This window comes from Stegodyphus dumicola, chromosome X2 (genome assembly GCF_044657685.1).
Source record: "Stegodyphus dumicola isolate Sdum_Otavi_A_Nest chromosome X2, ASM4465768v1".
In the NCBI taxonomy this organism is placed as follows: domain Eukaryota; kingdom Metazoa; phylum Arthropoda; class Arachnida; order Araneae; family Eresidae; genus Stegodyphus; species Stegodyphus dumicola.
In genome coordinates, this window is record NC_140781.1 from 54,617,701 (window position 1) to 54,630,874 (window position 13,174).

Consider the following 13,174-nt stretch of genomic DNA (forward strand, 5'->3'; position numbering starts at 1 on the left):
GTGTTAAATCTTTAGCAAATCTTGAATAGTTTCATTGTTTACCCCTGTATTCAAAGCACTTTTAATAGATATTACGAATAAAATTGTAACTTCTACAAATAAAATTTTAACTATATCGAATTCGGTATTTATGAAAGTGTTTCAAGTGTAATCAGATAAATATGAAGTAAGTATATCATTATTCTATCTTTAGATAAGAAATGGCTAATTTTGCCAAGACGAGATTATATGTTTCGTTAACACAAAGATAGCTTACCCAGTAAGAGAGTTATTACACTGTTGGCTTTATTGCTGTAAGTTATATATGACATGTTGCATGTGTTTCTTTTTATTACTCTGTTAATTATATTTACTTCTGAATTATTCACAAATTTAAATAAATGCTGCTAGTAAAGTATATCGGAGAAGCAAATTAGTTCTTATGCAGTCGCCATCAGCGGGAATACACTTTGCAAGCCTATGTCCGTAAATCATCCAACGAGAACTATTCTAGTTACTTCTTTAAAGCTTTTCGAAGAATTTTCACCTGAGAAAAAGTTACTCTGTTATCCCAAGGGAACTTCAGTTTAGCTTCTTTTATCAAAAGCTGCTAGTTGCTTGCTGTTCGGGGGCATAAGAGACTGCACTTCACTATCTGTTCATACCACCCTGCCTTTACTATAGTATTAATGTGCAACTGAGAGTAGAATAGTATTTCCAGAAATAAATCAAATAAATTGAGAAGCGGGAAGCTGAACTTGAGAAATTTTATCTGGTATGAATATAATTTCACTGTTTAGGTTTCTGTACTTCAAAATCTTATCTATCTTAGGAAGTTGCTAAAGCAACAGTATTCATAAATACGAAAGTTATATGCATTAAAATAAGTTATATTTCACTGCGGTTAGGTTTATTGCTTTGCTGCTTCAACTGCTGCTTTTAAGCTTCAACTGCTTCTTTTAAGCTTCAGCGGAAAAAGATCATAATTAAGCATGTCAATTTCTAAATTTCGGAACAGTTTTAAAGTAGTTAATCGATTGGTTAATTACTTTGCATCTCGGCAAAATATTTACATTCATATTTGGTAGCAAATTGTAAACTGAACATGTAAATATAAGCTATGTAAAATATGACATATATTTTATGAAGTTCAGTTATAAGTTTTTAAATCATAAGGTAAATATTAATTTTGTTTAAATTCTATGGATAACAAGCTATAGCTCAAATTATCCTTCAAAAACACAGTTATAGAATTAAAATTATTAAATACATAATCAGAAAACATTTTTTAAGAAACTATAACTAATTTTTTTAAACATTAGGTCAACGGAATAATGATTACATAGCAATAAATATAGTTAACATTCTTATTATCATATTGTGAAAAATGTAGCTTTCAGTAGTCGAATCTAGGTAGTTTGCTGCATCGCGAAATGAATTCTAGCAGGTTGCCTCGCCAGCACAGACATTTTCTTAATTTTATAAAATTATAGTTATTGAAGTTAATCAAATAAAAATGAAGAGTAATCAACATTAATGTTGGTCATAGATTTGCGTGTAAGCTCAAAATTTAAAGCTAACCATGTTACACTTATCGTACTTAGGATGAGAGGAAGGACAAGTCTCCGCAGAAATTAATTTAAAATTTTGTAATTCATGCAAAAGGAAGGGCAGTGTATTGCCGTTATTGATTATAAAGAAATAATCAATATATAGGTTTGGACAGGGATTTCACGCCTTTGACATTACTTATGCACCATGTTACTACGCATCTCTCGGGGGGCACAATGGCGATTATCTCAGAAAATATCCTCTAGTTAAAAATTCCTAACTTTAGAGTTTTTCCACTAGCGACTTGTCAACGGTAAAATATACAATAGGGTAGCCTTGCATTCGTAACAACCATTGTTTTATATGTACAAAGCTGTAACGAAATATTGTCTCATCAAATGCGAAATATATAAATTTTGCATATCTATCCTTTATACGTTATCATCAAACATTTTGAGAAAATTAATGTAATAATTATTAGCAAAGCAGATTTAAGCTAATTTTATTATTGTTTTATAATCAAAATCAGAAATGTAATAGAGCCAGCATTCTGAATCAGATGCAACATTACTTTCATGACAAGATCTGGATTACTGATCAGGAGACATACTGCAGAAGGGCTTACTTTTTTACCATCTATCTATTTTCAAATGAGTACGAAAGTATGTTTGTAATAGTACGAAAGTATGTTTGTAATATTTCGAGAGCCAATAAAAAGGCAACAGTGTTTCTAAACTAAAAGAACAGTACATGCACTGCCCCCCTTCAGCTTAATAGTTGAACAACTAAACCAGAATGCTTTTAGATGCATGGCTGACTTCACTCCGCTGTGTTTTCGTTGCTCTTTGCTATAAAGACAGCTCCCTGTATCCAAACTTATGAATGAAACTGAACACTGACAGGGCTTAAACAGGCTGAAAGGTTTCATCTCCAAATGGACCAGCTGCTCTGTCGATGGAGTAAAGTCATACTGGTTTATTATAAATGTTAGCGTCGAGTGTCAAGCTCGATATCCAAGAAACGAACTACAAATATTTAACAGTGCATTAATTCCTTTCGACATGCGCTTTACATTTTTTAACCTGAATTTCTACAGCAGGCTGCCAACGAGGATAGCAGTGACGATAACGAGGGGTCACAAAACAACCGCTTTCATGAGTCAGGGAATGGACTCTCTTCAAGTGAAAGAAGGCCATAACGAGAATATTAATGATGATATCCAAAGATCATAAACAACGGCTCACAAGGGGCAACAAATAATATGCGAACCTTTAGCTTTACATTTGAAGTTCAGTAATACATTAAGCGGAACTTTGCCCTTTTCGTTTTCACTTTAGGTCAGCTACTTATCAACAAATAAAAAATAGATTCTGAAATCTAATGAAGAGATTGTAATATATGATCTGTATCTGCACACGGCATACTCATCCCACCACGTCATTTTAAAATAGATTTCCTTTCATTAGTTTCTTTAACGGATAAATGATTTCGAGAAACAGAACTATTAATTAGTCCCATTGTGTTGGTGTCCCGGCTGTGCACTTAAAACCTATGCGCTAAAACGATGAGTCAAGTGCTACTCTTCCTCTAAGAAATCCGTGGAAATGACGGAACTGCTGCAATGAACTTGGACCGTGTAAAGACTGACAGAACATTTAAAGAAAAATATTTCTAAAGCGTTAATAATATGTGGATGCGTATCTTAGTCTGCAAGCGGTTTCTTTTCCATCAATTTATACTGTTTTAGCTATAATTGATTTGAGGAATTAGCACAAGAACTTTATACCACAGAAACTGTAATACACTTTCAATAATATGTATCACAGTTTTTAATCATACGACTTCAGTTATTGATAAACAGCTAGAATGTTTAGCGAAAGGTTAACGAAAAATATCACATATCTCAATCAGCCATGAAACTTAACCATGTGTTACCTGAAATAGCGTGAAAACTTATATATTACAGTAAAAGTGCTCTAACGGAAAGTCGAAAAATTGTTGCAGTAAAATATTTATCTTGGTTTTTGATGGATGTCTACATCACGTATTTGCGTTATATTTTGCAAAAGTCACGAAATTCAAATGTGCCCAGCTTATTATCCTCTATTTTTCGAGTTAATGACTTTACAAGTACTCATTACTTATCGACTGCATATGACATCTTATCGATAGCGTAGGACATTTCTCAAGTCAGTGGAAACAGAAAAGAGAGTCTTTTGGAGTGGTGATTTTGCGTTAGCCTAATAATTAAGTCTTCATTACAAATACGTGTCTTAATGATGGTTAGTTTATAGAAATATTAAAGTTTTACTAGATATAAGATGAGAAGTAGAAAGACTGCACTTCTGATACAAACTAGTGGATAATTCATCATGATGTCATTCAATGTAATGGAGAATTAACTACAAATTCAGTTCTTTTTTATGCTTTATGAGAAAGTCATTTATACGAAACGTCTTAAGACAGATACTGAAGAATGGATAAATTCTGTTCTTACTGAAGAAGTAAACGGTTAAAAAGTTTTACATTTTGTTGATGTTTATAATGCTTACCATTATAATAAATTGTCAGTATGAATTCAAAATTCATTTCTTGTGCTAGTAGTCATTTCCCTAGCGGATCCTTTAAAGCACTTTTGGAAATGAATTAAATCTTTTACTGCAAAAGCAATTAATTAAATTTATATAATCTGATTTTCTGTTCTAATGCTGGCAACTGTATGTGGTAATTAATATTATTTAAAAGAAATAAAACCCCACTGAGTTCGATATTAATATGTTGTTGGGATGTTTCTGTTTAATGGAATCCCTGATTTTACTGAACTACTGCCGGTCATTAGCATTTCATCGTGTGCTTAATATTCAAAGACAAAACAATCTATGTAATATGGATGCTTTCATGGTTTTCCGTATGTATAACAGAAATAAGATTCAGTTTGTCAAAAGAAGTCTACAAAGAAACAAAGTTCCAACCGTAGACTGTTCTCGAATGCTCTGACATACGGCAAAAGGCTACTTAACCAAACCTGTAAGGAACTATAAAGTTAAATTAATCTGTTCCAAATAAATTCATTTCTAATTTAATTTTTTTTCATTCAGACATTATTTAGAATTACATATATATTTTCTCATGTAAGCAAATCTACTATTTGCGAAAGTAGCTGAGCAAGAAATGTGATGTCCAGCAAAGGGCGTTTTAGTACGTATTATGTGTTACGTGAGCTATTACTTTGTACTTAAAAATTTCTCGATAGTAGTTAAATTAACAAACATGAAGCATGAAAGTTTTCAATAAATTTTAGCATTTAATTATATAGTACATCCCAAACGAATTTTCGTTTGTATGTGAGGGAAATTTTCAATGGATTAGCATTGATAATGGCAATAGTCTGGAAGGGAGCTTTAGAAAACATAAACATAGGGTAACTTATGGTATTGAGTTTTCCAACTCATGTTGCTTATATTTGTGTAATTAAAACATAGTACTATTAACGTTTACCATGATTTCCTATGGTATTTGCAGGGTATTGGTTAAGAGTTTTACATTAATAATTTTATTTAAAAATAAGGTTGATTCTGTAATTGCAAGTACACATTATTTTTTTCATACTATTTGTATGGAAGCAAAAAGAATTAAATCCATATTTTTAAAGTGTATTTTACGAAAACACATTCAAAAATAATTGTAGAAAACGTTGTGTTCAAAACTGAGCCATTTTATTATTTTATGGAAACGATCCTGCTCACAGGTTGCACGAAGATGAATGTTATCTCAAAAAGTTTCACCTCAGGTTAGTTAAAAGTAAAAGGATTTTATTTTGAACTAATTGAGGTAACTATTGATTACACTGCAGTGTAATAAATAGTAATCTATAATTCCTGTTTCTCTTGAGCTTGAGGAAAAGTGTAGTTAAAATAAAGAAGGCAACATTCTGCCTGCAGTATCTTTATTATGCGTAGTTTGATACAATAGAAAGTCAAACTTCATTTAATGTATTTATTTAATGTAAATTAAAAAGAACGTTAGAATTTACTATTTCATTAAAATAATTCTTCTTATTTGGATAAAATCTTTTGTAGTTTATAACAAAGAATTCCTTGTTTAAGTATTCATAGAAATTTTTATTTCACAAGTACATTCTTTTCAAAGTTTATTCAACTATGTTCTTATATTTATCTATATATGTTTCTTTTAGTTTTATACGATGGTAAACAGAGATGAAGTTTTACAAGTTCTACTGGACAGGAGGGATGCAACAGTTTTTGCACCATCCAACAAAGCAATACAAAAAGCTAAATCCAGAAAACAAGACGACCCTAAAAGAGATGAGATTTTGACGATGCCTGGATTTTACGTCTGTAAGTTACTAGTTTCTACAGATTTTGCACATTTTTCTATCTATGACATACAAATAATTGTTTTCAAGCTATATTAATGTATTATATCTCTGTAAAACGGAAAAACTTCAGCTTGTAATGTACAAAACTATAAAGCCTTAAATTTTCATATCAGGTAATTTTAGATGTTGTAATATAATACAAGTTAAGTTGCCTATTTGTGCAACTGAAGACATTTTATTAAGCCATTGTTATCAGACTTTTTAATAAGACATTGTAATATGATACAGATCGCCTACTTGTTATATAATAAGTTAAGTCGCCTATTTGTGCCAGTTCTGTAAAGCCGCATTTTAACATTATTTGTCGAAATAGTTTTCCTCGACAAAAATATAAATCTGAATAACTTTCTTTTAGAGGAAAAACTTAATTTAATTTGTTAAGCAGATTTTATACGTTTGTCTATAGGAATTTTGCATCGTCTTCAATAAAATGAGATGAGGCAATCAAGTTCCTGGGAGATATATATAGCTTGGGGAGAGATAAAATAGGCTAAAATGAGTATGAGAGTTTGTACATCAAAAATGCAATTTATCAAGTGTGCGCATCATGCACAGAATTTTATGCCACCACACGCAAACATACTGCTGTTTTCATGCTGTTCATCATTTCTTGAGATATAATATACCATTCAAATGCACAAAAAATTTAAGCCTGAGTGCTTTTTAATGAAATATGATCACCAATCATATATGAATGATAAACATGCAGCTGAACTTCTTATTTACACCTGTAAACTTCGTGGAATACTTCGCGGAACACGAGAAGGTTTGTGTTGTTTCCTTAATTAAAAAAAACCATAAAATGAAAGTATTATTCAAGGTACGAAAATCAAACTTTAAAACATACTGTTATTCTAATCGCATCGTGGGGGGGGAATAGTCAGCCCCCAGCTTCTGTTTGCTTTACATAATCATTTTGGCATGTGGTTTACGATTAAACTGGTATTCAAGAAGTGAAGGTTCAGTGGAATTATTTTACACCAACAGAGCACTTGGAGGATCTTTAAAATTAAAGCCATAGAAACTATTTTGGTTTATTTAATTACGGCAAAGCACACTAGGGCTATCTGCCTAAGGGGAGGGATGCTTTCGTGAAGGACTTTCTAAGGGAAACTGGCTCCATAGAAACTGAATAATTTGTTCCCTGAAGAGGAAATTTCAAAAGAAACTGGCTCATTTGAAAAGGACCTTGTTTCTAAATTGTGTTAAAGATTTGGAAAGATAACTAATGCTGAATAAATAGTTTTTAAAGTTAGATTTTAAAGCTTTTTGATATTAATAACTAAAATTTTTGTTTATGCTTTATGTAAATCTCTAATTACGTTTTCCCAAATGACATGGCATTGTAAAGTAGTAAAAGTAACAGGATAGTTTGGGAATGTTATTAAAAATCAAGTTTATGTCGATAAAGTATAGATTATTATTATTGTACAGAATGTTATACCTTTGACAAAAAGCAATTTCCATGACATATCTTTCCGAAACTAAGGGAAATTAAATTTGGAGTGCAAACATGAATTAAGAAATAGCTGCTAAAATATATAAATATACTAAAGATGTGATTTAAAAGGAAACGATATTAAGCTGTTTTTGTTAATTTCAGTGCTTTTGGAAAGAGCTCAGCATAAGACTTGCATGTAACAATTTGTAAAATTATGCAAAATATTGTTTCCCCTTAAAAATCCTTTGCTAAGCATTGTAAGGATAAAATAATTTTTGGTATCAAATATTATTGAAATCCGTTAATAAGCGAATTTCCCATCATATGATTTAAAATACTTAAAATAACTTGTTAATAAGATGTTTTACTATTTTAATGAGGTTGCTTAAATTTTCTGCACAATGTATTACAGAAAGAAAAATTAATTTAGGTGTGAATTCTGAGAAATGATTTCTCAAATGCTAATTTACTGAGAATATAGTTCATGTGTTCATGTCATCTCTTTGATTAATTTCATATCGAAATTTAACATAAATTTAATGAAAATTTTTATTCTTCAACATCACTGGTACAAAATGCAGATCCCCATAAATGCAACATTATTTGGGAGTGGTCTAGTAATTAAAAGTCTTCAATGCTTTATTTCTGTCTCAGGTTCGTCGTAGAGGTCCGCATATATTAAGTAGTGGCTCCAATTTTCCCTAAAAGATTTTGTATGAAGATATCTTTAATTACTCATATGTAGCATGTCGGTGTTTTACCCTAACTCATAAGTAGCGAATCTGGTACATCAAACTACTTTAATGTATTATTTTTCTCTGAAGAGTTAGAAAAAAAAAAAAAGAGCAATTCTTTCGAAGCGTCTTGTAGAATTTGGAATGGTAGAAGAAGTATCTTCCATCAAGTAGTAAACACATTTTACGGTCAATATTATCGATTTTAAAGAGCGTTACCATGCATTTCGGGATTCCCGTTCTTCATAGTTCCAGTATTTCGCTGCGACAGTTGGGATTTGAAAATACTTCGTGGATATATGAAAATATTGATTTTTCAATGATTGTTTATCGCAATCTGTAAGAAAAAGTTGCTACTTTCTTATCTCTTTATACTTACGTGATTAAGAACTTGACGTAGGTTTACTTCACAATACTGGCTAAAAACCACTTTGAATAAAACCTGGCTAAAACCACTTTGAATCGAACTTACCCATGGATTGACTCATGGATGATAGGATTATTCTTCAGAATGTTGAACTGATTCGGTGTATAGAAAGACGGGAAAAGAGATATAAGTAAATCATTGTAAAAAATTTACAGTTTCATTTTACTTTTGGTCAATTAGTTAACAAGCAGGAAAGTAAATTGTAAGATTATAAAGTTAGTTTTAATGTCAGCATAAATTAAATTTACAATATTTTCAGTAAAATAAACATTTTTAACTCCTCAATTAATAATAAAGAACCTGAAACGAAATAAGATTTAAATTTGTATGATTTGTGTCTAAAAGACTACACATGTATAGCAAAATCATTATTTAAATTCTTAAATCTATACTTTATGGATTCTGATATAATGAATAGTTAATAATTCTCTTTACCTATGTCTCTGTCTCCTCATATAACTATTACCATGTCAACCTCTGTTTTGCAAAAATTATAGAATATTCCTTTTCAATTCAATATATTTCTTAAAGAGTACAGCCCTTACTGGAGTAGAGAAATTCTTCGTATGTTGTAAAAGCGCAGTAAGAATCGGAGATTAGAGTCTCTAGTCGGAGATTAGAGATGGTGGCTCCATGTGAAAAGACATTCAAATATGTAGCGGTAGGAGTTGCTAGCCCCGCCACATTCACAGATGTCCGTCTAACTGCACTCAAATCAGTTTAGACACGACAAAATGAAGCTGTAACCTGTTAGAAAGTGAGTGAGAGTTAATTGGTTAGTTTGTAGTTCTTCCTTAACTTTCGGCATCAGCCAGTGGGTATACCTGCTTGTCACAGCTGAATTCCATTGTTCCAGCCACTACACAAAGAGATATGTGCTGGTGGACTCTTTTAGAAACGTAAGTGGTAGGGAAACATGATGCTACAGAAGGGAGAAGTTATTGACCACATCCTTCGCAATTTCATCTACATACTCATTTCCCAGAATACCAGCGTGAGCAGGCATTCAGCAAAGAGTAGGCCTCTTTTAACTGCTCTCAAGAAGTATTTTACGTTTTGAATATCTGAAGGACTGCGACTTCTCCCTGCTGAGATTGCGTTAATACTAGAGCCGAAGTCGTTGCATTAGTGAGTGAATAAGTGAGTCGGCCGCTGATATAAACTCCGACCACGGAGGGAACCAAACGGATTTATGTACCATCCCAGCGGGAAAATCTACTATCTGCCGAAACGGGGCCATAATAACAGCAGCAATAATAATAATCGAGTAATAAGCAAATGATCCCAATGCTTTGAGCACCATAATTACTGTGTGCGAGTTCTATAACAAAATAGTTACGCTGCTAGATAAATTATATACATATGCCTAATACTGTTAGGATTCTAGTGATTCTATAAACTCCAATGTAATATATAAGTAAAATCCGCTAATTTACTAAATCAGTGTTGTACGAATACATTACCGAGGCACATTGCAATATGCTACATATGAAAATGCAAAAATAACGTAATAATATACAAAAGCATGAAACTTATATAAGTAGATAAATTAAAATTTTACTGTTATATACAACTGAAATCAATTCTTTAATAACCACTTCATGCGAAAATATTTTCATGTATTATTTGCTATATAGAGTGCTGCTTACTGCTCTAAAAGAATGCCATCTTGTCCTCTTCGATTCGAGTTTAGAGAAAATTTAAGTTTTTTTGCAGGAATAATTCAATCATCGTCAACATTTTTCTGCAAGCAAATCTTCAGCCAGTGTTAATTCTAATTGTGAAAATAAAGTATAATAATAAACATCTAATTGTGTGTAGTTTTAACTTTATAAACATAATTCTGAGATATTTATTTTTCTACATCATAAGTCTTTACATTCACACTCGAGTTGTTATCTGCTTAAAAGCTCCCCGCATACAGTTTTAGCAGATTGAAAAATTTTAAAGCACTCTTCTATAGCTTTTTTGTAGAATATTGTTTGAATCCATAATGATCATGAAATGTTTGGTGCTAACGTTTCGAGTATAATAAGCTAGTTGTTTGTTAAGTGACGAATTTCCACAGTTACTGTTCCATTGAGTGAGGAGCTGTTTTGCAAAATCTTATGACGATGACGGACTTATTCCCGCTAAAATATCAATTCCCCACGTAAGAAGAAGCAACATAATTGCATACAATTTTTATTGCTTATAAGCTTTGCAAATTCGCATTCTGATTCATTTAATTTTGCTACTGAAGGGAGAGAATTTAAAACCTCCATATATTATTTATTATCTTATAGAGCTTACTTTACCCGTAACTCTTCGACAATCTATTTCCCTTGAAAATTTGTTTTTTATCTTGAAATTATTCACCGGTACTTTTCAGAATTTCTAAAATATCTTTTTGAGGAAAGGAAACTAAAAAACGCAAAAGCTGTTTTTCAACGTTTAGACGGTTCTCTTAGTTCCAACAAATGTTTATATTAGTATTCATTTTAGACTGTTTAGTTTCGAAAGCCTTCTTATGCCACATTCAGAGGTTATTCTAATAATGTGTGCTGTAATGAAATTTACTCTTGCTTCATTAATTCATAATAAAATTACTATTCTCTTGCTTCATTAAGTCATAATAAAACGTCTGTTCTCTTGCTTCATTAATTTATAATAAAATTCCTGTGTCCTTGCTTCATTAATTCAAATAAAATGTCTGTCCGTTTGCTTAATTATAACAGCTTTTTTATCTGGCTGTCCTTCCTGAATTTATTTTTATCACTGTTCTTATTCGCACTCTTCCACTATTTGCGCTTGCGTCTGAAAAATCCAAAAATCATTTTCATCTCTTTTAAACAAAATTTTGAAGCAGCATTTATCGAAATATTTTATTTCCAACACATTTCTTCGAATATCTCGCAATAATTAGTTAATAAATTTGTTGTACCAAAGGAAAAATAATCGATTGTTTCATACAGACAGATTGCTGTAAAAGTTTTGAGAGCAAAAACACGTAGTAAATGATCTGTTAAATTGTATTTGACAGTAATATAGATTTTTAAGATAAGCTTATTTTTCAAACAGAGCGTAATATTGTAGATTTAAAGCGACGCAGAAAAATAATGAACAAATAGTCGTACGGAATTCATTGGGATTTCAAATGTTATTTACAGCAGGTTAATTTAAATTAAAACTCGTTGTATAGCCATAACATTCAGGCATTTAACTTAAATTAGGTGAGTAGTGCATGAAAATCAAAAATTTTTAAGGCGAAGAAGAAAATTAGTAATATCTGTGTCCAAAAGATCTCTCACGAATGAAGATAAAATATATATACGTGCATATTATTTTTAAGGATTTGATGTAACTGTCTTATTTAAACCATTTCCAAATTTTGCTTTTTTATTTGTATTCTCTCATAAAAAATTAATCGTCTTGATGAAAAGTAACAAGCTAGTAAATTTTGTTTTACTGTCCTCAGGCATTATCTTTATTTTGCTTTAGCATCCTTGTTTAATTTGATGAAGAGAGAGTAACGGTTTAATTTAAAAGTCAACTAAACATTAAAGCGTAAGCAATATACAGAAAATGTATTTATTCAATACTTCATCGTAATTCAAGTTTCTGTGGTCGATTTTCTTAATCCATAATTATTTTAACTGTCGGAATATTGAATATTTTAATATATGTTTGTCGTCAATAATGTTTTAAGAGCAGTTGCTGTAAAAATGCTAGCAATGTATAAGAATTTGTCACTTGAATTTGTGCACGAAGCCGTATATATTATTAATAATAGAGTCACTTAACTGAATCTTTTTCTTTTTCATTATTTGCAGTGAACGTGGTGGCGAATAAATCCATGTTCCCAATGTCGATATCGCCTTTTTTATCAGGAGTAGCCCCTCTATATTTAAGCTTGAAAGACGATTCAGGTCCGCGAAAAGTAAGTATTTTGAATTATTCAATTTAAAAAATGCTAATTATGCTTAAATTCCTCATTGTTTTATGTTGCTGTTTTACTTTATATAGATACATTTTTTTACAATGAAATGTTAATTTGTGCATTTAATAATTTTCTATGTATACTACCATGACGAAAATCTGGAAATCTGAAGACTGCATTTGATTAAAATCAAATAAAATTAGTTGTGGAGCAAAAATTTAACTTTATTGTTGTTCGGAGGAAAAAACGCAATTAAGTAGTTAGTACGAACACAGAGTTGAATGTGCGTGCTTCTCGAAGTGCAGTATGCCAATATTTCAAGGTGTTAATTAGACTTGAAATAAAATAAATTATGCGAGCGCAGGTATTCAGCATCCCCCCTTATTTCAGTACTATAATATTACACGAATAAGCCCAGAACTTAACTAAGGAATACAAAAATTCTTTAATGTTTTATGTGTGTATTGATTATGATATATGAATACAACGTGTAATCGGCTTATATCTGCTGAACATGTATCACAAATTTCAGGTTTGTTGTGAAGCAAGATATTTCTTTTGCACATATTACCATAGTTCTAATGACGGATTTTATACATTGCCATATTTTCGTATTAATAAAAAGTAATAAACAATTATGCTTAAATTCCTTTTCCTAAGCTGCGTATTTTCATCATGTGCTTGAAATTCTAATTTATAATGTATTTATCAGGACCTGAATTCC

The 13,174-nt window shown here is 31.1% G+C and overlaps 1 protein-coding gene across 1 annotated transcript in view; it reads left to right on the top strand.

Moving 5' to 3' along the window:
- LOC118198440 (fasciclin-1-like) overlaps nucleotides 1–13,174 on the top strand; it is a 233,288-nt gene that overhangs the window by 134,217 nt on the left and 85,897 nt on the right. Inside the window, exons 2-3 of the mRNA XM_085809854.1 lie at nucleotides 5,726–5,888; nucleotides 12,344–12,450. Coding sequence (XP_085665980.1) covers nucleotides 5,726–5,888; nucleotides 12,344–12,450 — 270 coding nt within the window. The remainder of the gene's footprint in view (nucleotides 1–5,725; nucleotides 5,889–12,343; nucleotides 12,451–13,174) is intronic.